The sequence below is a fragment of the Chelonoidis abingdonii genome, chromosome 1 (assembly GCF_003597395.2).
Source record: "Chelonoidis abingdonii isolate Lonesome George chromosome 1, CheloAbing_2.0, whole genome shotgun sequence".
NCBI lineage: Eukaryota > Metazoa > Chordata > Testudines > Testudinidae > Chelonoidis > Chelonoidis abingdonii.
In genome coordinates this window covers 249947611-249973894 of record NC_133769.1, presented here as the reverse complement: position 1 = coordinate 249973894, position 26284 = coordinate 249947611, and the positions used below count along the sequence as shown (strand labels likewise).

At 41.8% G+C, this 26284-nt stretch overlaps 1 protein-coding gene across 1 annotated transcript in view; it reads right to left on the bottom strand.

The window, feature by feature from the left end:
* TMEM131 (transmembrane protein 131) overlaps positions 1-26284 on the bottom strand; it is a 179229-nt gene that overhangs the window by 5006 nt on the left and 147939 nt on the right. The window contains 7 exon segments of the mRNA XM_075060989.1: positions 1365-1461; positions 1562-1683; positions 14888-15053; positions 17116-17274; positions 17451-17575; positions 19114-19241; positions 20426-20601. Coding sequence (XP_074917090.1) covers positions 1365-1461; positions 1562-1683; positions 14888-15053; positions 17116-17274; positions 17451-17575; positions 19114-19241; positions 20426-20601 — 973 coding nt within the window.

Below are 26284 nucleotides of genomic sequence, written 5' to 3'. Positions count from 1 at the left end.
AAATAAACCTCTCTGGAAATAGAGCAGATTAGTTAATTGCTGATACAGTTATAACAAGTGCACGTTTGACAATAGCTCTTTTGCTCAATTTCTCAGATGTTTTTGGAGTCACAATCTAGGAGAAATTCTCTGCCAGCCAGGTGAAATCTAGGTTCTAAATTATTTGAGAGATCCCTTAAAAGAAAGCCTTTTAATTACTAAGTTTGCAGTTTCTGGATTTAAATTTATTGAAAAGCAGATAGGTTAACTGGGATCAATAACAAATCGGGGGAGGAAGGGAGAAGCTTGGTCAGAAAAGCAGAAGCCTAGTTGATGTCTAGTTCTCAGGGCGGCTCCAGGCCCCAGCATGCCAAGCGCGTGCTTGGGGCGGCATGCCACGGGAGGCACACTCTGCCGGTCGCCAGGAGGGCAGCAGGCAGGCAGCCAGCCTTTGGCAGCATGCCTGCGGAGGGTCCGCTGGTCCCGCGGCTTCGGTGGACCTCCCGCAGGCGTGCCTACGGAGGGTCTGCTGGTCGCGCGGCTTCACCAAAGCCATGGAACCAGTGGACCCTCTGCAGGCACGCCTGCAGGAGGTCCACCGAAGCCACGAGACCAGCGACCTGCAGAGCCCCCCCCGCGGCATGCCGCCGTGCTCGGGGCGGCGAAATGTCTAGAGCCGCCCTTGCTAGTTCTTATTCCATAACAGTTACTAGATGTGTGACAAACACATGCTCCCTCAAAGCTCATTTTCTCCTCTTGCCCATTGCCTTAATAACCGCATTGGTGTAACATTCATTCCTGCTTCACATAGGTCACGCTGCCAACTGGGGAGTATCAGTTAGTCTAACTACACTCTGCTTGTGCCCTCAACATTGGGAAATACAGTCACCATTCCCGCCTTCAAGGTTACATTAGGAGAGGAAGAGTGTTGCACTTTGTTTCCCTGCTCTGTGGTCAAAAATTCCACCTATAGGTTACATCAGGTGAACCTAGTGCATTCTTCTCAAGACGCTGAGAAAGCCATGTGGGTTCCCTATTGTTTGGATGGGGACAAAGATAGAGTTGTCTCACAAAGGGAAAAAGAGTTAAAGGATAAGAATCAGATGCCATGAAGGACACTTTCCCCTACTTCCAAGTCACCCATATAGTTCTGAAACTTGGACATGCTAATGGTACTCATGTTTAGAAGGTCATCTTCCGATATCCACCTCTAAAATTTTTAATAAAAGCATCCCTTCTAGGAACCAGAATGAGCTCCTCCTAGCCATGCAGAGGATGCCTCTTAACTTCCTGTGTATTCTCTAGGGTATTTATAGTAGTGGTGAGGGAGTGTGTGTGTGTGTGTGTGTGGGGGGGGGAATGGTTTCCAGAAGTGTATTAGTTACCTGTCAGAGCCATCGCTGTCAACGGGCGTGTGAGAAATGCTCCTATTGTCAGAACCATCTGTTTTATTTGGTGAAGCCTTTGCTAATCCAGTACCACCTGCAACAATGAATTCAAATTGAGTAAAGCAATGAAATGGTACAAGAACATCATTCAACACTGTGCAGCAATAGATATTACTCCAAAACAGTTCCATTACCTGGGCTCTTGTCGTAACCTGCAGCTACAGCAGCAAAGGTGGGATTTCCGTTCCTGCCAGGGAGAGAGGCTGCCTTTGCCAACTTGTGCTTGATACCATTAAGGGGCTTGTTTTTTGTTTCACTGGGTGGGGGGGAAAAAAAAAAAAAAAAAAAAAAAAAAAGGTAAAATGTTGGGATTCAGCACATTATTACAAAAGGAAGTTCTCAGGACTAGTATTTAACTGGCTTTGCAATGATATAAAGTTATTACAGAAATAGCTTACTGACCTTTTTGACCAAAATACAATACCACACTAGTTCCCAAAGCCCAGTTTTTAATCATCCTGTTGACATTTAGATCTGTGACTAGAACAACCAGATGTCAATAATTTGACTACATAATCAAGCAAAGGAATTACTATTGAGTGATTACAAACACAGAGGCTCCAAGCAGCAGCACTGCTGAGATCTAGAGGAAACACAGTTTTCTTAATCTGGAAGAAGAGTTTGGTTAGGCAGGACATAGAAAATAAAGGCAAGAAGGGTTCGATTATTCAGGATATGGAGGACCCCCTTGGAGGATGAATTAAAGTTAGGATGTGGGGTGAGGACAAAGGTAGGTGAATGGAAAAATTACTTATACAGGTTGCAAAAGATCATCAGATTTGGGTCCATGCTTCTAGCTTTGATGAAGTCATATCCTGCCCTGCAATGCAACCATTTCTAAATCCTAGTGCCTCCTGCCATTAGCTGCTTTGTACACAAAAGGTAGAGATGTACAGATTTTGAAAAATCAAATGGATTACAGAATATTGGACTCTGAAGGGAGGTGCTCAGTGGAGCAATGATCTAATATATCCTTCTGTCTTCAGCAAACGTTACATGGGAAGTAATTTTATTTTCAAAAGGTGTCAGCTGAAATAGGTCCCCACTCTTGGAGACTTAATTTCCAGAGTATTTCTCTCAAGATATTTCAGAAGTAAACTTACCTGTATGAACAGAAAAGTTACAAGTACAAGCAGAAGCAAATATACTGCAAGGCAGGAATGAGCTTTATTCAGATGAACCTATCTTAGAAGTTACTTAATGGAGGGATAAAATACATCAAGAGACAGAAAGTTACACCAGAAAATAAAGCTACTGTGGAGTGGGAGACCTGGAGCACTGCTAGTTCAGAGAATTCCTATAGCACTGCTGGGCTAAGTTTACAAGCTTGTGGTGAGGCCACACAGTAACACTTCATAGAAGCACACAAGTAACTTCATGTGGCTGTCCTCCAAATCTCACTGTTAAATAATTAATTATCAGATCCTGGGGGCATGTGATACATTCCTCTCTGACTAACCCAGGGATCGGCAACCTTTGGCACGTGGCTCGCCAGGGTAAGCCCTCTGGAGGGCCAGGCCGGTTTGTTTACCTGCCGCGTCCGCAGGTTTGGCCAATCACGGCTCCCACTGGCCGCAGTTTGCCGCTCCAAGCCAATGGAGGCAACAGGAAACGGCGACCAGCATATCCCTCAGCCTGTGCCGCTTCCCGCGGCCCCCATTGGCCTGGAGCAGCGAACCGCGGCCAGTGAGAGCCGTGATCGGCCGAATCTGTGGACGTGGCAGGTAAACAAACCGACCCGGCCCACCAGGGTGCTCACCCTGTTGAGCCACATGCCAAAGGTTGCTGATCCCTGGACTAACCATACCACATATCTATAAACTTACAAAAATACAAGGAACAAAGGAACAAAAATACGAGATGCAGCCAGCCATTTGACCATGGCTCTTGGAAACAGCATAACCTAGTGTATCAGGTTAAAATGAAACAGAAAACTTAAAGCCCTTTCTAAGGGCTTTTAAGTTTCACTACAGATGAAAACTTCAGGACCCGCTTATGTTTAGTTTTTGTAGAAGAGCCTTGCTGGGTATGGCATAAAGCAGAGGAAGAAAGTTGGCTGGATAACTGTTTTAATTAAGGTGGAATTTAAGCAATGCCTTTGAAAGGCATTTAGGTGCCTGAACATCCCAAGTATCCAGCGACTCCAGGGTATGTTTAGTAGCTTCCTAAATACCATGTTAATATCTTACAACAATCTTTTTTAGTGGGAGGTTTTAAATGCAATGAAGTCCCTCACAAGACTGATGACTTCGGGCTGCAGAGAAATTGGTCTATTTTCTATATGGCTATGAAGTTGAAATGGCTGTGAAGTGTATTTTACAGATGAGATCTGTAGCACGTACTAAGACAGGAAAAGGAAGTCAAACTGCTTTTCTCTCCTTTCATTGTTTTGCTTTTCTGGAAGACTCCTGAGCAGACAGGACTTCAGACACATGCTTAGGCACATCTCTATCCCCTTAGGAGCCATGCTATCCTAAGCTGGGCTGTAGTAAGGGTCAGAGTTTACATGTGACGAGCCAGTTTCTCTCTTTCATTAGCTGGTCAGGTCCTTTACTACTACAGTTAATGAGGGAAACGCGTACATCAACTTCTCAACTTCCACTAGGCACAGAAGGCTTTTATTCTCAGTGTGCTTCACTCAATGCCGTCTGCAGAAAACTAGTAACTTTGCAGAGAGGCAAAGTGAACAAATCTATCCTAGGTACATGCCACTCAGGGAGAGATTAATTTTCCTTGTTCAGTTCCTGGAGTTCTTCTTGAGATGTGCACGCACCTTCAAAGATTGTTGGTGTCAGTGTCCATTTGCCCCCTGCATATGCCCCACAGATCCTTGTTCCCAAAAACTTCCCTCAGTTCCTTCTCCACTGCAAAGCCGCAAGAAGGTGATTCTAAAGCAGAGTGGAAAGAGAGCAGGTACTAAAGCACTCACAGGGACACCCATCGCAAAGAACTCCAGTAACCTCTCAGAGTCATATTGCGATGTGTGCTCTATTTGAGGTGACTCCGTAATGGTACCCCCTGAAGAACATGGGGGCTTTGGAATCAGTCTAAGGCTGCCAGCAGGACTGCAGAGCGAAAGGCAGCATCTGCCCAGAAAGCACTGACCAACATATAATGTTTTGAGGAAGTGAGGATCCAAGCCCATGCAGCAACTTTGCATATTTCTGCAAACAGACATGCCCTTTAGTAGGGCCACAGATATGCAATACGATCTGGTAGAATGAGCAGTGACCTTAAGCAGGCAGAGTACATTAGCAAGTGCATAACAAAAGTAGAACACAACCAGAAACTTAGGAAGCATCTAGGTAATCACTGGTACCCCGTTAGCTCTGTTGGCATAAAAACAAAATCTCAGGGAAGATCAAAAAGATCTAGTCTTGTCCAGATAGATAGTCAATGCTCTCCCAACATCTCAGGTACAAAGGCCAACTTCCTGTCTTGACTGATGAAGCTTGTGATAGACCACTGGGAGATGAATTGATTGATATGAAAATCCAAAGTAATCATGGGTAAAAAATGTGGATATAGTCAAACAGAAACATTACCTTTGACAAAGATGGAAACAATTGACCCTTCATATAAAGCTCACAGTTTCTCCAGCCTTTTGGGCAGAAGTAATAACCACTAGGAATGTGGTTTTCATGGAGAGGTTCAGAAGTGAACAGGTTGCTAATGATTCAAAGTGTGGCTTCATCAAAGAATTGAGAACTAACTTTAAGTCACAGGTGGGATTAGAGTGTCTAACATTCGGAAAGAGGTCTAATAGATCCTTTATAAATCTCAATGACGCAGAGAAGGCTTGTATGGGAGAATGGAATGCTGTGATGGCAGCTATGTGAAATTTTAATGGAACCCAAAGACAGACCTCCTTTCTTCAGAATTAATCAACAAGAAAAACTATGTTGAGTACACCAGTGCTAAAACCTTTTCTATTTCTGAAAGCAAGGTAAGTTTTTCTGGTAATAATCATTTAGCAGAAGCCCCTAAACTTCTGTGGTGCAAGAAAGTACAGCTTCGAGAAACATCTATATCAGTCCCTCAGCCGGGACTGCTTCCTGCAGCCCCCATTGGCCTGGAGCGGCGAACCGCAGCCAGTGGGAGCTGCGATTGGCCGAACTTGCGGACTTGGCAGGTAAAAAAAAACAGCCCGGCCCACCAGGGTCTTTCCCTGAAGAAGCAGTGGCCCTAGTTTGAGAACCACTGATCTAGATACCAGATCTTGAGCTGCAGCAGGTTCAAGTTAGGGCTATGAAGGACATTCCCCAAGTCCTGTGCGAGAAGACTGGGCGTCAGTGGAAGACTAACGGCTGGTTGGGAAGTCAGGCAAAGAAAGTGAGGAAACCAAACCTGTCTTGGACAGACTGGTGCATTCAAGATGACTGTGGCTTTGTCCTGCTTGATTTTGTATAAGAACCTGAGAATCAGCAGCAGCAAAGGAAATTCGTATAAAAGATTCTTCACCCAAGAGAGGAGAAAGGTGTCCCAAGCTTCCCCTGAAATAGAACTACACTCATTTCCAGTTGGCGTAGGTGGTAAAAAGATTTTTGGAAATCCCCAGGGAAGAAATATCTGCCTGAGTATGGATTTGTTTAGTTCCCACTTGTGATCTTGAGTGAAGTGCCTCTGAGGTTGTCAGCCGTAGTGTTTTGGAAACTACGTCTGTTGACTGCCAAGATCAGGATATCGTGGGCTATGCACTAGTTCCATAATCACATGACCTCTGCGGAGAGAGTAGGGGCTCTCACTCCCCGTTGCCAATTCATATATTACATGCTGGCCCTTTTGTCTGTCATTAGGTGGATGGAGTGTCTTTGGATCATGGGTAGAAAGTGTACACAGGCATACCTGACAACTCTGAATTCCAGAAAATTGATATGCAATGTAAACTCTTGGGTAGTCCACCTGCCCGGGATAGCGTGATCCTGGAGATGAGCTCCCCATCAATGGAGGTACACATAGGAAACTATTGTGCAAGTGGTGGTTGAATGGGACCCCCAAACACGCTTTGTCCAGATTCTTCCACCATTTGAGGGAAACCAGAATATGACAGGGGATAGACAGCAGCTTGTTTAGACTGTCCCTGTTACGTTGTATACACTGACTTGAACCAGGCTTGGACTCAACGGAGGTGCAGATAAGCATGCAGCATGACAAAAGGTACACGCTGCCCTGTGCCCGAAAATGTTGCAAGCATGATTTGGCAGTGACTTGAGAACTGATCAGAACTTGCACCATCAGATGTGACTCAGCAGGAACCTGCCATTTGGAGATGAGCTCTGGCTGTGGTGGGGCCAAGAACGGCCCCTATAAACTCTATCCTTTGTAAAGGTAAGAGGGAGGACTTCATGAAGATGAGCTGGAGACCAAGACTGTTGAACAGTCGTAGCTCTGAAACTGCCAATCTGGCATCTGTGTAGATGTGTCCCTTGATAAGCCAATTGTTGAGGCCAGGGAAGACCATTACTCCCCATTGATGAAGTTGTGCAGCCACATTTCCATGACTTTTGTGAACAGCCTGGGAGCGGTAGCTAATCTGAAAGAAAGGACATGATATTGGTAGTGGTTCTGCCTCACCATGAAGTGTAGACATTTCTCATGAGATGGGTGTATCGCAATACGAAAATACATCTCCTAACAATCAAGGTTGCAAAGCAGTTCCCTGCTCCAGAGGTGGAATGATGGCGGAGCATCACCATCTTTAATTTCTATACCTTGACAAAGGTATTCTGCATCTGTAGATCTAAAAATCAGTCTCAATCTGCCTCCCTTTTGGTAACCAATAAATCCTTGGAATAAAGCCCTCTTGTGTTGAGTGGGAACTAATTCCATTGCTTCTAAACAGAGAAGGGACTGAACCTCTTGCTTCAGAAGGGGTTTGTGAGAGGGGTCCCTGAAAAGGGACAGAGAAGAGGGTGGCAAGGGGGCATGGAGCAGAAATGAATGGTGTATCCTGAAGTTATAACCTTCAAAACCATCTGTTGGAGGTAATCTGTTCTCATGAGGTATGAAAATGGAAAACAGAATCCCCATAATATGGAAACTTTGATGGGGTAAGATGGTGCAGCAGCAGGTCTGGATTGTAGGAGTGTTCATGGCTCTCAACAGAAAACTTTAAAAGGAATGTTTCGCCTTTGTTGACTGCTAAATCGAGGTTGCTGTAGCAGATGAAGATCTTCCCTTTTGAAAGCTGGGCTTTTTTCTAGGTGGTTCTGATGGTCTATGGAAAGTGGAGAACTGAAAAAGGACGTGATCTGCACTATCTGATATAGACTAAACCTTTTATCTGCAGGTGGACATACGCCCAGCGAACGAAGATGAGCTCTGGATTCCTTCAAAGTATGCAGCAAATCATCTGTGGTGTCCCTGAATAACTTTAGACCATTGAAAAGGAGGTCCCTTTACCATGTTCTGGACTTCACATGGAAATCCTGAGGACTGGAGCCATGATGCCTTGCACATTACTATAGCTGTAGCAGTAGAAAGACCTGCTGTATCAGCAGCCAGAGAAGCTTGCAGGGCTATTTTAGCCAAGAGCTGCCCTTCTGCAACGATGGCTTGAAACTGCTCTTGTGGTAGATGTTCAGTAAGAGCTCATTGTTGAATAATTAATGTGATTGTATTTTTCCAGAATCGCCTGTGCCCCCAAAGGTCCAAATACTTGTGATCCTTGCCATGAAGAGTAGCCTTGCCCATGACTGAAGAACTCAGCGGGGGTGGAGCAGGGGTGTGGGCAGGAGAAATAAAACTCCCATCCCCCAGCTGGGACACAATACCTTTTGTTTGGTCTTCTAACTGTTGTGGGTGGGGGAGCAGTAACAGGATTCTGCCAGATGGACCAGGTAGGTTCTATAAAATAGGGAGGGCTCCCCATGCTGATGACAATGTATACAATATGTCAAACAATTTGGACCATATTTTCTGCACTACTACTAAGAGGAACGATCAGATCTTGAAACTGTCTGAAATAGTAAACATGAGATGACAGCTTTATTCAGAGAGAAAGAAGAAATATCAGACGGTGGAGTAGCCTCCTTGTCAGGTCTTCTTTCCTGGTCCTCGAATGTGTCATCCTGTCTTGGAGATTGTTGAGGAGGAACAGAAGCCCTCCACACAGCTAAAGTTGTCATCCATGCTCTCATCCTAATTACTGCAACAACTCTCTCTCTGACCTTGAAAAAATGCAGTCTTTCCTTACTGATATCCATTCAGAAGGCTGCTCAAAGATGATATTAAGGGCCTGTTGCTTTGATCTTGTCAACCTTCTCTTTGAATCTCTCCAGTGACTCCCCCTGTTCATTCACACCAAACCTAAGCTTCTTGTCTTCATTTACAAGGGTCTTCAGAGCCTATTCCCACCCTACTACCTATGACCTCTCATTCAGTATTGAAATGTTGACTCCTGCCACCAGTTAGCAACTACCTCCAAACTCCACAGGCCACTTACTACATCTTCAGACACGCCTTTGTGCTATCTTCCACTTGGACGAGCTCCCTGTAAACATCTGAAAAGCTACCTTATTATCCTCCTTCAAACACTCCTTTGACATGATGCCTACAAAATATTTAAGAGTTAGTTGGTTGATGTTGTCATAAATAGATAGCTAAGGGTTAACAAAGGGAACCAAACACCTGACCAGAGGACCAATCAGGAAACTGGATTTTTCAAAGTCAGGGAAGGAATTTTTGGGGTCTGAGTCTTTTGTCTGTCTCTCAGCTATGAGAAGGTTCTTTCTATCTTCTAATCTTCTGTTTCCAAATTGTAAGTACAGGTAGAAAAACAATATAGGCTTTTATGTTGTTATTGGTTGTTTTATACGTTGTAGCTTGCTGGAAGTTTCAAATTGGATATCTTTTTGAATCAGACTGTTTATCATATTTTTCTTATAAGCAATAGCCCAGTGTTGTCACTTGATGCAGAGAATTATATTCTTATGTCTTTTTTCTTTCTTTTTATATAAAGTTTTCTTTTAAGACTTGTTTGAGTTTTCTCTCGGGTAGGCTAAGAATGAAGGGGAGGAATTCTCTTTGTGTTAATCACGGAGGTGAAACTCTGCAGCACCAGGAATTGGTGGAGGGGAGGAGAAATAGAATTTTTCTGTTTCCTTGTTTTGGGTTTGTCTCTTTGTGGAATAGAGGAGACATGCTTCTGGTATTGTGATGTAAAGAGATTGCGATCAGTACTTCTCAGGTTAGCCCAGAGAGGAAAGTCTGGGTGGGAGGGGGAAGGGAGGGGGGTTATTTCCCTTTGTTGTGAGACTCAGAGTCTCTGAGTCTTGGGGTCTCTCTAGGGAAGGTTTTGGGGAGACCAGAGGGGGCCAAAACCCTGGAATTTTTGGATGGTGACCACGAGATCAAAGCTAAGCTGGTAATTAAGCTTAGAAGGGTTCATGCTAGGCACCCAGAATTTGGACGCTAAGGTCCAGATTTGGGAAAGATGCTTATGATAGATGTGCAGAGCCCACTGCCTATCAGGCTGACCAATGTGGTACCACTGTGTTTTTGTACTTGCCATTCTGTCTCTCTGTATCCATTTGACATCTCATCTTATACTTAGGCTGTTCAAGGCAGGGACCAGTCTTTGTTTTGTGTCTGTACAGCACCTAGCACAATGGAATCCTGGTCCATGACTAGTACTCCTAGGCATATGGTGGTAATTAATTTTTTTAATTAACTACTCAGAATTACAACGTCCAGACAAACTAAATTTCAGACTACTGTTAGCAGAGGACAGCATCATCTCATTTCAGTCATTTTAATCCCCACAAAACAAGCACATCTGCCCAAACACACTGGATGAAAATTTAAGCATCATCCTGATTAAAGGCCACTGCCAATCCTCACTGAAATTAATAGAAGTCTTTCAGTTGATTTCAGTGGGCACTGGATAAGGCCTTGAGTATTCTTAAATGAGCAGATGACTGAGCCAGTGCTGATCTGAAAAATGTAACAAGCCTATTCTCTAGTTTTGCTACTGTAAGCTGGTAAGAAAGACTGTTGATATGCAGCCATATTTTAGCCATCAAATGTTGAGAAACATCGAGTCACATGAAATCTGAGCAGAAAGGTCATACTTAAAAGATTAATTATGTTCTATAACATTACCTCAGTATTTTACTGTTCCCTGGATATACAGGAAATATACAAATTCACCTCAATATATGCAGTAGAGAAAAAGTAAAAATATTAAGACAAGTCACTGTATTTTAATGTTACTTAGTCTCAGTCTATAACAGTAGGGACAGAGGATCTAACTTTAGCTGCTGGATTTTTAAATTTTATTTGTAAATATATATGATTTTCTTTCAGTAAAGATTATTAACTGTGCCCAGGAAGTAAAATATGTATATTTTTATACTTTAGGGCAGTAAGTTTTTCAGTTGCACCTCTACCCAGATATCATGCGACCCAATATAACATGGGTTGCTGCGCGGTAAAGCTCTAACACACTGCTCTGACCAGCGTGTTAAGGGTGCTGGGCCGGGGCTGAGGAGTTGGATAAGGGGCAGAAGGTCTCGGGGGTGGTCAGGGGCTCCTCCGTCCCAGGGTCTAGGAGACAGGAGCTGTGGATGGGGGGGCAATTTTGAGGGCCCCGCAGTCTCAGAGTCGCCCGGGGGATTAGCAGGGGGCTGGGAGCAGCCCGCTCTGCTTCCCTCGCCCTGGCCCCAGCCGTGTCGCTCGGGGAAGGGGGCTTTGGGGAAGGGATCCCACTCGCACTCATCGGCAGCGGCGGACATGGAGCAGCTCGGCCCCAGCCCGCTCCACTCCGCCAGCTCCCAGCTGCAGCGCTCCACTTCCCGCCATAGGTAAGTATGGGGGGGGGGCGTCCTTTCCCCAACCTTCCCGTACTCAACGGCAGTGGGAAGCAGAGCGCCATGGCTGGGAGCTGGTGGAGTGGAACGGGCTGGGGCCATCTTACTCTGCGCTGCCGGTGAGTGCCTGTCAGGGGGCACGGTGTGTGGATAGGGGTCGGAGCAGTCAAGGGATAGGGGTCTCCGGAGGGGGCGATCAGGGAACAAGGGAGTGGGGTGGGGTGTGCGCCAAAGCAAGTTTGATATAACGTGGTCTCATCTATAATGCGGTGAGATTTTTTGTCTCTTGAGAACCGCAATATACTGGGGTAGAGGTGTACAAGGAGGAATATTGAGATTACACCACTCAGTAGCAACAGAATTTTTTAAAATCAAAAGAAAATGCAGGCAGGAATCAATTTTTCATGGCTACATTGCTGTCAGCATCAGTGGGGCTATGGAAATATAGCTTTATGGGAAAATGCAACACCATTCTAGCTTACGTTTACCATTTCCGTTATATGCTTATAAGAGCCTACTGTAGAACGGCACCAATCAGCAGAATCAGCTAATTCCATATAATCTATGCTTTTAAAAACTGCTTATGTGCAATTGTAGACATTTGATAATCAGATGGTTAGGACATATAGGCGATTAAGAAGTACATTTCTAGTTTTTATCACTAAATATAGAGTTAAGATGAGCAGGATTTTTTATATCAGATTCCCAGTAATCTGTGTTACAGGGATGATCCCAAGCTTTTAAAAGCACTGCACAGATTTAAGATAATGTTTCTACTATGATATGCATGAAATATTATTTCTTCTAAGTTTAATGATCACACATTTATCAAAGTACTAGTATCCTGTAAATGGATGACTCTGGAAGTAATAAAATGATAGATCTATAATTATATTGTGTTCTTACTGGATAAAGGAGTATATGACATTCTTTTCAATAAACTGGGTAAAGCTAGTAAAACCAGGAAGATGCCAGGCCAGGTCTACACTGTAAACTTACATCAGTATAACGGCATTGCTCAGTGGTGTGGATTTTTCACACTCCCGAGCAATGCATTTATACTGATCTAACCCCTGGTGTAGGCAGACCTATGTTGACAACAGGGCTTCTCCCATCAACACAGCTATTGCCTCTTGTGGATGTGGATTAACTCTGCCTACGGAAGCAGCTCTCCTCTCGGCAAGGTAGTCTTCACTGAAGTGCTACAGCGGCGCAGCTGCACCAGTGCTACTGCGCCGCTATAGCGTTTAAGCATAGACCTGCCCTCGGTTTCCTACAAAGATAAACAACAGACATTAACCCCAAGGGAAACCACAGATTATCACAACAGAGAGATAAATAGTGACAGAGGATGTGGAAAAAGCTAAATGTACTCAATGATTTTTTTGCCTCCATCTTGACAAACAAGGTCAGCTCCTAGACTGCTGCACTGAGCAGCACAGTATGGGAAGAAGGTGATCAGCCATCTGCGGGGAAAGAAGTTGGTTCGGGACTATTTAGAAAAACAGGACGAGCACAAATCCATGGGGCCGGATGCACTGCATCCGAGCGTGCTAAAGGAGTTGGCGGATGTGATTGCAGGCCATTGGCCATTATCTTTGAAAACTTATGGCAATCGACTGGATTCCTGGATGACTGGAAAAAGGCTAATGTAGTCCCCATCTTTAAAAAAGGGAAGAAGGAGGATCTGGGGAACTACAGACCAGTCAGCCTCACCTCAGTCCCTGGAAAAATCGTGGAGCAGGTCCTCAAGGAATCAATTCTGAAGCACTCAGAGGAGAGGAAATTGATCAGGAACAGTCAGCACGGATTCACCAAGGGCAGGTCATGCCTGACTAACCTAATCGCCTTCTATGAGGAGATAACTGGTCTGTGGATGAGGGGAAAGCATTGGATGTGTTATTCCTTGACATTAGCAAAGCTTTTGATACGGTCTCCCACAGTAGTCTTGCCAGTAAGTTAAAGTAGTATGGGCTGGATGAATAGACTATAAGGTGGATAGAAAGCTGGCTAGATCGTCGGACTCAACGGGTAGTGATCAATGGCTCCATGTTCCTAACGTGCAGCCTGATTTAAGCAGAGTGCCCAAGGGTCGGTCCTGAGCTGTTTTTGTTCTCATCTTCTTAATGATCTGGAGGATGGCATGGCTGCACCTCAGCAAGTTGCAGATGACACTAACTGGAGGAGTGTAGAACGCTGGAGGTAGGGTAGGATACAGAAGTATCTAGAAATTAGAGGATTGGGCTAATAAAGTCTGATGAGGTTCAACAAGGACAGTGCATATCCTGAACTTTAAACGGAAGAATCTCATTCACTCTCACAGACTAGGGACCAAATGGCTAGAATGGTCTGCAGAAAGGACCTAGGGATTACAGTTGACGAGAGCTGGATATGAGTCAACAGTGCGCCCTTTGCCAAAAGGCTAACGCTTGGCTGTATATAGGGCATTGCCAGCAGTCGAGGACATGATCATTCCCTCGTATTCGGCATTGTTGAGCTCATCTGGAAGTACATGTGTCCCGTTTGGGCCCCACATCAAGAAGGATGTGGAACATGTGGAAAGAGTCCCAGAAGGGCAACAAAATGATTAGGGGCTGAGCACATGACTTGAGGAGAGGCTGAGGAAATGGATTGTTTAGTCTGCAGAAGAGCAGAATACGGGATTTGCTAGGCTTTTCAACTACCTAAAAGGGGTTCCAACGAGGATTGATCTAGACTTTTCTCGTGTACCTGATACGAGACTGAGCACATCTCTCAAGTGCAGTGGGGAGTTTAGGTTGGATAGGAACAACTTTTCCGAGGCAGTTGAGAGATAGTAACCTCGAATGGCGTTTACCTAGGAGGTGTGGAATCTCCTTCCTTAAGGGTTTGAATCAGCTTGACAAAGCCCTGGCTGGGATGATTTAGTTGGGAATTGGTCCTGCTTTGAGCAGGGGATTGGACTAGATGACCTCCTGAGGTCCCTTCCAACCCTGATATTCTATGATTCTATGATGACAATGGAAGTTTAAGAATTTCGGAACTTCTTGCTGACCTGACTGACAACTGGATTTCTTGAAGAAGTCAAGAGGATAATTTTCAGCCAGCATTGCAGTGGCTAACTGGAGTATGTATTAAGATTACTCAAACCTTAACTGGAAAAATCAATCATTGCTTATCACATTACAGTGAATCAATACATTTTGCCCAACAATACTCAGACAGCTTAAAACGCAAGTGTCAGAGAAATTCAGTTGTTATATCAATTTCAGCTTCTCAAAAGAAGCAGCAGTAAAATCAGAGGTCTCAGCAGCAGCATTTCAACCTCAAGTAGTGGTCTATGATAACACATTTTCCCAACTTGCCACATTGAAGAATCAAAGTTAAGAAATCCCAACCCATTGCAAAATTACAGGAGTGGTACATATTCAAGAACAAATTCAGAGCATTTTAGATCAAGAACCATTGACACTCAATATTCTTTCCATTTCCCATACAAAAGGGAGAGAAAACACATTAAGAAATATACTTTAGGGAAATGTACTTTCAGGGGGATGACTGAAATAACCTGAGAGCTCTTTTTCCACCTCTAATTTGTACATTTCTAAGAGCTTCACATAATTGCAAAAAGACTGAAAACTTGCTTAACATGAGGTAGAGATTTCAACTTACTTGCTGCAACTGCTGTTCACAATACTACTATAAGTGCTCCGTTGCACAAAAGCTAGAGATGGAGGGGGTGGAGATGGAGAGGCAGGAGTTGGTGAGGTCTGTCGTCGTTTCAAGAAAGCATCTGCGTTGAGGGTTTGCAGAGACAGTTTATAAAGGTTGTCGGTAGCTGGGAAACCAAGCAAAGAAGATCTTATAGTATTCATTTCACCACATAGGCCACTCTTAAGGAGGTTTGTCATCTTTCTGAAGTACTGTAGCTCCTGCTCAAATTCTCAGAAATTTTTACATTCAAATATATTTATGTAACAATATTTATGCATGAAATATTCCTATATCAAATTTTCATAGAAAGAAAATGGAGAATTAAGTGAAATAAATATCAATCAATATAATGTCACAAAAAGCTGGGCGGAGGAAAGCTGTCTGGAGTTGTACTAGTGACAGAACTTCAGCAAAAACTAATTGTAGTATAGCCTGTAATACTCTGCTAATAAACTATCAAATCGTGGTACTGGCTTTCCACCATGGAGTCTGTGTAGATTTCAGTCAGGTGAAAAAGCTGTTTATCGTTTTTATTAAAACACCAGGTGAACAAACTTCGGTGAAAATAAAGTTTTCCAACAATTTTGCCAGTCAACCTTTCCCACAGTTCTAGTTCTCAGCGCTTTATTTAAACGCTTTTTTTTTAAAATCTCTTAAATGTTAATAATTAATGCAGAATTGCTAATTAAAATTGCTGCAGGACTGCATATCAGACCTCTATAGGAATGTCTTTGGCGATATACTTTTGGGATAGTGAACTGGAGCAAAGGCAGCAGGTAGTTTATTTACAAAATGAGTTAAAGCAGGATATGAAAAGCATGGAATGGGTAGAGAAAGGTATATCTTTAAACTCACCTCCATTTCCCCAATTAAAAATCTTCTATTTTCCTCCATTGTATGTAGCCTTAGCATCACACTCGACCATAAACTGTTATTCTACCACATCACCTACATCTGACAATCATCACCTCTACACATCCCTGCCTTAGCTCCACCTCTGCTGAAATTTTCATCCATGCCACTTAGCTCCTATCACACTGACCTTTTCCTATGGTCTTCATTAGTGCCTGCTCGTTCAATGCAGAAGGCTGCTGTTTCTCTCTTACACACCTAGGAAGTGGAATCATGTCCATCCTCCCTACTCCAGAACTAAAGCTCTCTTATCTTCCAACAGTTTGTGGCTGAAACTCTCAGTCCAGGGAAGATGAATATATAGGGGCAGGAAGACAAAAACCAAAACCAACAAATGCTACTATAATCACTACAAGAGACATATGTTTACATCCAAAGAAATCTGTGCCAGCAGTGGCAAAGATCTTCCTCAGAAAGTGGAATCAAGCAGGAACTCTGCATTTCACAATTTCTTCCCCTCCACTGTTGGCATAAAGCCAGATTTGATTATTTCTCGGTTTCATGCCCTGCCCTGAAGTATCAGTCATCAGTTGGATCCAAACACAGCCCTCAAAGCCTGACTGCATAACAAATGATTGAGGTGTAGCATTTGGCTTCAAGTTGGAGGGAAAACTGTCCCTGATCTCACCAAAATACTCTCATCTTGTATTATTCGTATCTATAAGCTTTTTTTGGGATACAGCTTGGATAGAAGACTCAGGCAAAGCTGGTTTGTACTGCAGGGGAGGGGAATAAGATTGTAAACCTTTTTAGTAAGCTCTTTGGGAGAGGGACTGCTTCTATTATGTCTGTACAGAACTGAGCATGAGGTGGTCTTGGTTCTCACTGGGGGCTCTGGCTGCTACTGAAATGCAAGTAGTAATAGTGAGTAGTTCAGTCTAATAAATGCTCTCTGGTTACTTCAGATGTTCTCATTATTACTTCCCTAGGATATGCAAATTGGTTAGTTTTAACCTCAGCTGTAATGGACCTGACAAAATGGAGCCCACATTTCGAAGGAATGGTGCATTCTGTTTTCAGACGATCGCCAATTCTCAGCTTTTGCACCATTCTGCCCGTTGCTAAAGAACTGTGGAAAAATCAAGGTTCTACCCCTCATTTTCAGACCTCCACAATACCACTAGATTCTGTCAAAAAGGGGCCCACTACAGAAAAAACAGGAACAGGATTGTGTGGGCAGGGAGAATGGGAAGATTTAAAGAAGAATCACAACAAACAGTTCTTGCTGTTTTGCAGAACACTGTAGCCTCCTGTTGTACAGTAACTGTACTTACAGCTGCCTGCTTTGTGAAGTGGCACGGAGTCCCACTCTGGTGGTGGAGAATCTTTTTCCCCTTCTGAACTGCTGGTATTGCCTAATTCCAGTCCAGAGCCACTGGGGAGAAATTTTGCTAGTGCTGATGGCCTGCTGTCCATTAACTTATTGTTTGGACCTGTACAAAAAAACAGAGCAAGCCACAGCCATTAAGAGATGCACTTCTTTCTCCTTGTGCAGAGATCTAGAAGCTAGAATTCTAAAGACTGAAAATTTAAAAAAACTACTCGTGTAATTTAACAAAAATCCTCCAAACCCCAAAATATTTGTTTAAGAGCAACTGGTATATTGTACCTCTTGTTTTCGGGAGGTTTCTTGATTTGGACCCATTTGTCAGCATGTGCTGAAGAGACATCTTGGATGAAAAGGTTTTGCGCTGTTTATTTTCCAGTGGGGGAGTATATGGCAACTCCAAGGAACTAAAGTGAAAACATGAACACAGATTTATTCTTTGTTGCTGGGTGAAGTATTGCAGAAGAGTTTCACGTATATACACGTTGTGTAGGTTTATACAAGTCTGTTCTTCTCTGACTTGCCTCATTACTCCCCTGACTTTAGTCCATTCTGACTGCAGCTGCCAAGATGATCTCTTCCTACTGCTCTAAGTCTCCTCTTCTCTTTGAGCTTCTGCATTGGCCTTCCTTGTTTATGTCAAGCTTCTCCTCCCATTCAAAGTTCTCCATAACTGTAACTCTGCCTTTATTTACATCTCTGCCCTCATCTCCTCCTACACCCCACTGCACTCTCACACACCCAAATCCCTGGGTGCCTTATCATCCCATCTGTCTCCTCCTTCAAACTCTATCTCTATACCTTTTATGCTGCCACCTCCATAGACTTATTATGGCCTCTAAACTAACCCACAACTTCAAGAATCCAGTGATATTTTTCCACACTGCAGCTTTCTGATAGTACAAAACTAACTGCTAGGTAGAGGATGAGCTGTGATTGCCCCCTTCTCCTTTTTCTATTCTTACTAGCTCAAACATTCCTGCCATTCCCATCATCCCATCTCGACTCCCAGTTAAACATTAAAAAACAACAAAACTGTTGCAACCAATAGCAAGCTCATTTGCCTGTGTATTTTATTCTTAATCCCCAACCATTCGGACTGTAAACTCTTCAGGACAGGGGGAGTCAAACCCACCACAGTTCTCAGTATGGCCTTTGGATGCAGACATAATGTAAGTGTTTATTAATAAATACTTGTATCATCTGGAAAGCAAACAAAATATGATTGTGGTAAAAGAAAGAGGGGAGACTATATAAAGCAGCATTTTCAGAAGTAGTCTGAAGGAAATCAGTATGTACACTCACTCTAGATTTCTGCTAGTCTAGTATTTATTTGCCACAACCCCTGCAGGAACACACAAATTAATATTCTGCATTTCATCTATTATGCAATTCAGAGGTGTGGCATTTGTGATTTTATAAAACTTCCCAGTCAGCAGTGTTAGAAAGAAATGGGTGTAGTAAGACTAAACCTCTGTCGGCACAGATGATGCAGAGGCACAGTAAAAATCATTCTAGCACCAGAAAGAGGAAGAGGTAGCAGTGACTATAATTCCACCAAGAGTATCTGATATCAACCACAGGTGTGACCCATGTACTTTATTACGTAGTTGCAACACTTGATGAAATGTTGGCCATATTGTTTTTTCTACGTGAAGTTCATTACCAAAAGCGTCACATTAGTGCAGTTGATTCACTGCTCAAGATCTAGCATGTATCTCAATGATGCACAGCATTCCTGGCAGATGTTTCCTTACATTTACAAAACAGATATTCTCCAACATCAGGAAGGAAGACAAGGAAGGTTAGCCGCTGCTACAGGTAGGATTTTCTAAGCAGGCTGGCAGCCCAAAGCCTTGAAGATCACAGAAAGCTCCCCCTTCACATTTCCCCTTCAAGCATAAAGCCTTCCTAACTAGGAGGACCTCCTTATAATTATGCTTACCTTGATTTCACATTTGCTGGAATTTCTTTCTTGATATTTGATAGTTTTTTCCCTCTCTGTTTTATTTGGAATATTTCACTTTCATGCTTTTCTGGCATGGCTTGTTTTCCCTTTTGCTTTTCTGGTTCCTACAAAAGCCAACACACAGTAACATAGAAGACATTAAGAACAGTAACTGAAGGATACTGCTTCAATAAAAACCAGAGAGAGAAAGTGGCATCAGCAATTGTGAGCAATTTGCATAATGGATGATAACATTTCAACATTCAATAGTGACCATGCCCCTCCATCCCGAAAGTGATGCCTATCAAAAGGTGGTTGACTTTCCTAGAGGATTTCAGTCTGTGCTTATCCACAGAAACAGTACAGGATGGGCAGCAGCAGTGCGAACTTCCTCAGATTACCCTACTAATGTGCTTCAAACCTGATTTTTGGGGGCCATTGTAGGAACATGAGGGTAGCTCCAACTCCATGTTCATTCAGACCTTTGGTGAGACTGTTAAAAAGGATGCTGTTATGGACTTTAGATGGAGATGGACAAGTCAGTTCGTATAGGTCACTGATCAGTCATCAGAGGATGATAACTTTCTGTCATTGATGACCTGGGCTGCATTTGACAGATGACCCAAAACTGAAGTGGGTCCATATCTCAACTAGACAGGATGCTTTTAAGCAAAGAAATAGCAAGTTCAAGCAACTTCACCATTTGAGTTATTTCTTCTCTTTCATTTTACAGATCCTCTGTGCTTTATGACTAAGGTGATATAAATTACACTGTCAAATTAATGACTAACCATCTTGCAAAGCAGAAACTGATCAAACCGAATCCTAAATATTTTAACATGTATTTAACCAGTTTTGCTTTCAAAACAGCAGGATTCTAGCAGCAACAAATTCATCACATTAAAAACATGCCCAAAATTTGGCTCCGGCTTTCTGTTCTCCCCAATTAGTTTTCTTTTGGTTTCATAATGCATGTTTTGAGACAAAGTCATTATCATGACCATCTGATCAATATACCAGTGGTTGAGACGCTGTAGTTGATTACCTAGCATCATTTGGTCCTGTGAGCGAAACAAGTTAGCAATGCAAGCACGTTTTAGTTCTCTTTTCTATAAGGGAAGAATCCCTTTATTTCTCAGAGAGATTTGGAAACAGGCTGCTTATTACTATTCTTGGCACCAGCAAACACAGTATAAGTAGCAGCTCCCACTATAAATGAATGTGTGTCAAACGCAAAGCCATGCTTTCTACTTAGGTGAGCCACTACGTATCTGAGAAAAGTACCCTTCCCTCTCTAACGGCTCTGTACCTCCTTCAGGAGTGGTTCTGTGTCTGGATTGGAGGTTTCTGTGGTGGTTGAAGAACTGTCATCATCTGCCAAAGAATCTTTCAGTTCATCCTCCTGTTGCTTTTCCTTTCCTCTTCTCTCCTTTTCCTCCCTCTTCTTCTGTGGTTTAGATTTGCGCTGAAACGGTTTCCCTTTCCCTAGGGAGATAAGGGCAGCTCCAGATTATTAGCAGCTGTGCTCCAAGACTGGGAGTGTTTTGCACCACTTTGTGCACCAAAAAACAATCCATCACTAAGCCTCCCAAGCCAGCTGCAGCTCTTAGTTCAAGGAGAATTGGACTGCCATAGCATTTGCATCTTTTTTCTCATATGGTGGTTAAAAGTGCAACTTCAGACTTTTGCTGATATGTCTTTATACCATTTCACTTCATCTAAACAAGTCATGTCAAACCTAAAGGACTCTGACCAATACTAACACTCAGACATTTACTCCCGCAGATCCTACCAACACTACTCATCTTCCACAGACACTGGCCACTTAGGCATACATAGTTCTCCTCTGTGACACTCTGCTACCATGTGACTAGAGTTCTGTTTGAATGTTTAGTATTAGAAATTTCACCATGTAAAACTGATTTTGACAACAATCACTTCAGAAACCACTATGAATGTTTTATCACCCTAACAGACAAGTGAGAAATGGAACTGCTCTGCAGACTTCCGTTGTGCATTTTTTGTTTGTTTGAGAACTGCAGTAATTTGATGGAGAGTATTTACAAATATTACAAGGTTCTTATGAGAGGATGTAACAAGTATGCCGGGGGATACAGATTAAACATCAATCTGTCTTCAGCATATTTTGTTCTCTCCATGTTAAATTTTAATACTTAAAACTAAATTTGATGTCCTATATTTTAAGCCCAAATGTTTTGAATGTTACTACAGGCCAAAACAGGAAAAATGTGTTAAAAAAAATCCATAGACTTATCTATAAAGTTAGTTGTAACAGTTAAGATCACCCACCAGTCTCTACAACAAATGTATATATAAAGAGGAGCTAATTACATTTAAATATACTTATTTCTTTTTTGTTTCTCTCAATTTCAGATTGAAGGTGCCTGAGCTCAGGGAAATTTACTGGGGGGATAGATTCAAAGGAGCATCATCTACAGATCTACCAAAATCCTGCCAGAACTCTTGGTAGACAAAATACTACGGTATGTCTTGGACTCTTGGGCAAGGGAAATGAGTTAACATCATAAAAAGCATCAATATGGCGCAACTTGAAAAACAAAAACAAACAAATCCACACCTGTTGCTAAACACCTTCATCTTGATCTATAGGCTTCTCTTGCCATTACCTCTAGTTATTCCCTTACTACTTTCTTCCAGCCATCCACTACAATACCTTTTAATAAGATCCTTCTCAGATGCTGACTAAATGCATTCACTTATAAGCCATATTGTCTACGTACTGCTGTTTTGTTTTTTAATATTTTTAGAGAAGACCAAATTCAGCTCTAGTAAATGGGTGCAATTTCAATTGAGCTTTGTGTCTGCTTATGTTGGAACTGAATCTGATTCATAATGGTTGTTGCCATATTTCATTGTGTAAAACTTTCTGGAATAAAGATTACATGAAAAATACTACACAAAATACGGTTCTGACCCTGAAGACACTTAGTTGTGAAGAGAGCCCCATTGTGCAAAGCTGTACCCGCACAGTCTGTATCTATAAGCTAAACTTCTATTTTTCTGGGTATAAAAGTTAACAAACACTGCAAAAATTCATTTTCAATTCATATCGTCTGAGAAGCTATTACTCCTAACATTAAACTGTAAAATAGTTACTAGAAACCTTCAGGAAATATATTAAAACAGTTTTGCAAACCTAATGATTGACTTCTCCTCCTCCTAGATCTGGCTATTCATTATCACAATTAAGAAGGTTGAAAAAACCACAAAGTTACACATCAAGCAAGGTTCATTCTAGCATCCAACAATGGTTAGAAGAAAACAGTCTAGTTTAAAAAATTACATTTCTCTCAGGAAATTTCCCCTTGCTTTTATTAGTTACTAATATTGGGGGGAAAAAGTCTCATTTTTTAGTTATGTCCCTAGACAAAGTTTTGTCAAAGGCACAAACTAAATAAGGAGAGATTTTAAAGGTATTCTGATGCCTAAAGATCCATATGGGTGCTTCTGAAAATCAAACTAGGTAGCTAACTGCATATTTAGGAACCTAAATACCATTAAAGGCCTGGCTCACGTTATCAGTGTCTCCTGTTCAGGAAAATGTTAATGTAAAAAATAGAAAAGTTGGTAGGGGTACTAAAGATCAGGTGTATATGAAACCATCTTGAACTTTTTGTGTTTTTAAAAGTAGATTTCCAGTTGACTGTGCTTCTTTAACAGATGTACATTAACTAATGAAATCTCTATTTATTTGTTACAAGAGACCTTGTTAAATGGGTAATTTAAAGAGCTAGGTCAAATTTGGCCCAAAATTTAGGTTTTGTAAAGACAGACATACTTATCAAACCTTAGAGTAATTGATTTAAAACTTTGCAAACCTTCGATGACTTGAAATATTTTCATGAAATGAAAAAATGTTGACTGTAAACAATACACTGCTACCCTGATATAACGCGGTCATGGGGAGCCAAAAATCCCTAGCGCGTTATAAGTGAAACGCCGTTATATCGATGTAGTGGTGGCAGGGCTGCAGCGGTGATTTGGGGAGCCCCAGGCCCTTTAAATTGCCGGCGGAGCCCTACTGACGCAGCCCTGGGGTAGCAGCGGCAGGGCTCCAGCGGTGATTTAAAGGGCCCAGGGCTCCCTGCAGCAGCCCATGGACCTTTAAATCGCCAGCCCAGCCCCAGTGCCGCAGCCCCGGGGTAGCAGCAGCAGGGTTCCGGCGGTGACTTAAAGGGCCCGGGGCTCCCCACAGGAGCCAGAGCCCCAGATGCTTTAAAGCACCACTGGAGCCCCGCTGCTACCGGCTATATGTGAACCCGTGTTATATCAGGTCACGTTACAGCGGGGTAGCAGTGTACTTTTAACAAAAATAACCTTTGTACTGTTTTCTTCATTGTGTTAGGGCACAAGAATCTGAAACTGGGAAAGTCTATTCACCAGATAAATGTTTTAAAATTCCATTCATTTTTATAGTAAATTATTAGTAGGGTAGGTAAGTATGCAGTGGCCACGTTGTCTCTCTAATATCCCGGGACCAAGTTAGGTGAGTTAATATCTTTTATTGGACCAACTTATTATGGCTTATCCACTAATCCCCACTTTTTGTCCAATGACTCTAGGTCTTAAAAGGCCACTCTATCTTGAATGGTCCATTACAATATATAAGTAATAATTACTTATGCTAAACAATCTGTTCAACCTTGCAGTTTTGCTGCGAGGTTGGGAGTTCCTTTCCCAGACCTGAAGAAGAGCTCTGAGTGGCTCGAAAGCATGTTTCTTTCAACAGCAGAAGCTGGTACAATAAAAGACATTACCTCACCCACCTTCTCTCTCTAGGATAAGTAAGGAAATTTGTTTAATACACATTTTCACTCTGATAATGCTCTCTAAAATACTGTAAGACCCCTTGAGTCTGATTCCTCTATAATGGAACTAATTTCTCTATTTTGATTTTTTTTTTTTCCATGTTAGACCACCGCATTCTGGATACAACAGTATTTGATCAATCCTATATAAACAAACATTTGAACAAAATCAAACATTCAAAAAGTTGCTGTCAAACTGCATCTTTCATACTAATAAACTCAGTGAACTGTTAAAAATAATAATCAGGATTTCCCTAAGCAACACGTTTTCATGGGTGCTGACCAATCAGAATCTAGTTCCATCAACCTGACGGGTCTGTTCTAACATTCCTAAGCTTTCACATATAGAGAAGTTATATAAGGTATAACCTCTCAAAATTATACTTATGACAAAAAAAATCCTGTATTTTTTCTTGTGCAATTTCATGTAACAGAATCAGAGAAGGTCCTGATAGTTCACAAACAAACTTCAGACTTTGAGTGTACAGGATCACTGAAGGACTAGTTTATAGACTGAGAAACAGCTGCCGCAAGACTTTACAAAAGTGATACTCCTTAGCTAGATACCATGGCACAAATTTTATTTCATAAGAGGCTGATTATGTAAACATTTGGGTACATGCATAGTTACATGCACAACTGCTTGAAGAATCGGGCCCCAATTTTTTAAAATCCAAGCCCTAATGGATGAAGCAAATATCTCAATGAAGAAATTTAAAAAGTGTATTACAGGAAGATTGGAAATGAACAACTTTTATCATGTATTGCACTGAGTTTTTATCATTCAGATTGTATAACTCAAAACTGTATAGTAAATATTAGTTTTGTGTAGACTTTTCTAAGGATGAAGGACTTTTTATATATAAATGCATTTTGTTGGTTTGGGAAGATGAAAAGTTAACACCATAAAACTGCTTGTCTGAAAGCAAAGAAAAAAATAAAAGCATTCATTGTAGCCTCATTCCCAAACAGAAATGACCAAGGCTACTAAAGGGATGCTTTTTTATAGAAGTACAGACTTATCTGAAGGTGTTTAGAATTAGGAAAAAGTTACAAGAGAAAAAATGGACATGTGTCTTATAAATGATTCATTAGGAGTTACGTGAAATGTTCTAACTTCATTCAGACTTCTGCTGAAACTGTTAGACAACAAACTAGCAAGTGATTACGCAGTGCATACTGCTTGAAAAATGGGTAAATAAAAAACTTTATAACCAGCACTCACAATATTCAGGAACAACTATTTTCATCCTAAACATGTTAAGATAATCTTCCAATATACAAATTGCTGAGAATTGTTCCAACCAGGAACCAGATATGAAAATGGTAGTTAAGTCATTTGTTAAAAGACAACAATTTTGTTTCCAAGTCTTAAGAAATAAAAAGTATAGTCTCCATAGTTCCACTAGACTCTGATACTGCTGGAATCCTAGATGCATCTCATTCATAAGCACCGCCAACACTTTGCATCCAGCAGGAATATTTAATACCATCTGTCCATAACAATGTTGTGTTACTCTGCTGTATTTTTTAATGATTACAAGTTTAAATTGCTTTATCTGTTGTGATTACACAGTCATTTTAGGGTTTCTAACCGTATCCTCTGTTCTCTTCCCCCACTTATATCCATCTCCAATGAATTTTATATAGTGTGTAGGAAAGGAGACAGCAATATTCCATGTAAACAATACTGCCTAAATGAGTCCCCCCTCCCAAAAAACCCCCAAACCAAGCAAACAACTAAAAAATACTAGATTTAAATTTGTAACTAAGGTGACCCATCAGAGATGTGTGTGTTAAACTCAACAGGCTAATTAGAAAACAGTTTTGGACAATCAGTGTAATCAAAAGCTACACTAACGAAATATTTATAGCATGAGGATAAATTTCTATTAATAATCTCAAAATCTGTTTTGAAAATTGTCTAAAATCAAAAAACACATGATGTATGTACTTCAAGAGCATTTGAAAAATCAAAAGGTGCACGTATAAACAACTCCACAAGCACCCTGGCTTCAAGATTAACACACTTCATAAAAAATAAAATCAAGCAGGTGCCATTTATTAACTTGTTGACCTCCTAACATCAAGGATTTTCTGTCACAACTGCAAGCACTAGGCATGAAGAATTCCATTGTGACAGTACTGTATTGATTCACTATTCTCCACTTTTCAGTTTTCATAATAAACTAGGGCAACCACCCCCCTTTCTCAAAACTAACTGTAGGCTAAAAGGGCTGAAGCCAGAAGAATAGTAATTTTAAAAGATTTCTAAATATATATCTATATATTTTTATACACACACGTTTATATTTCAT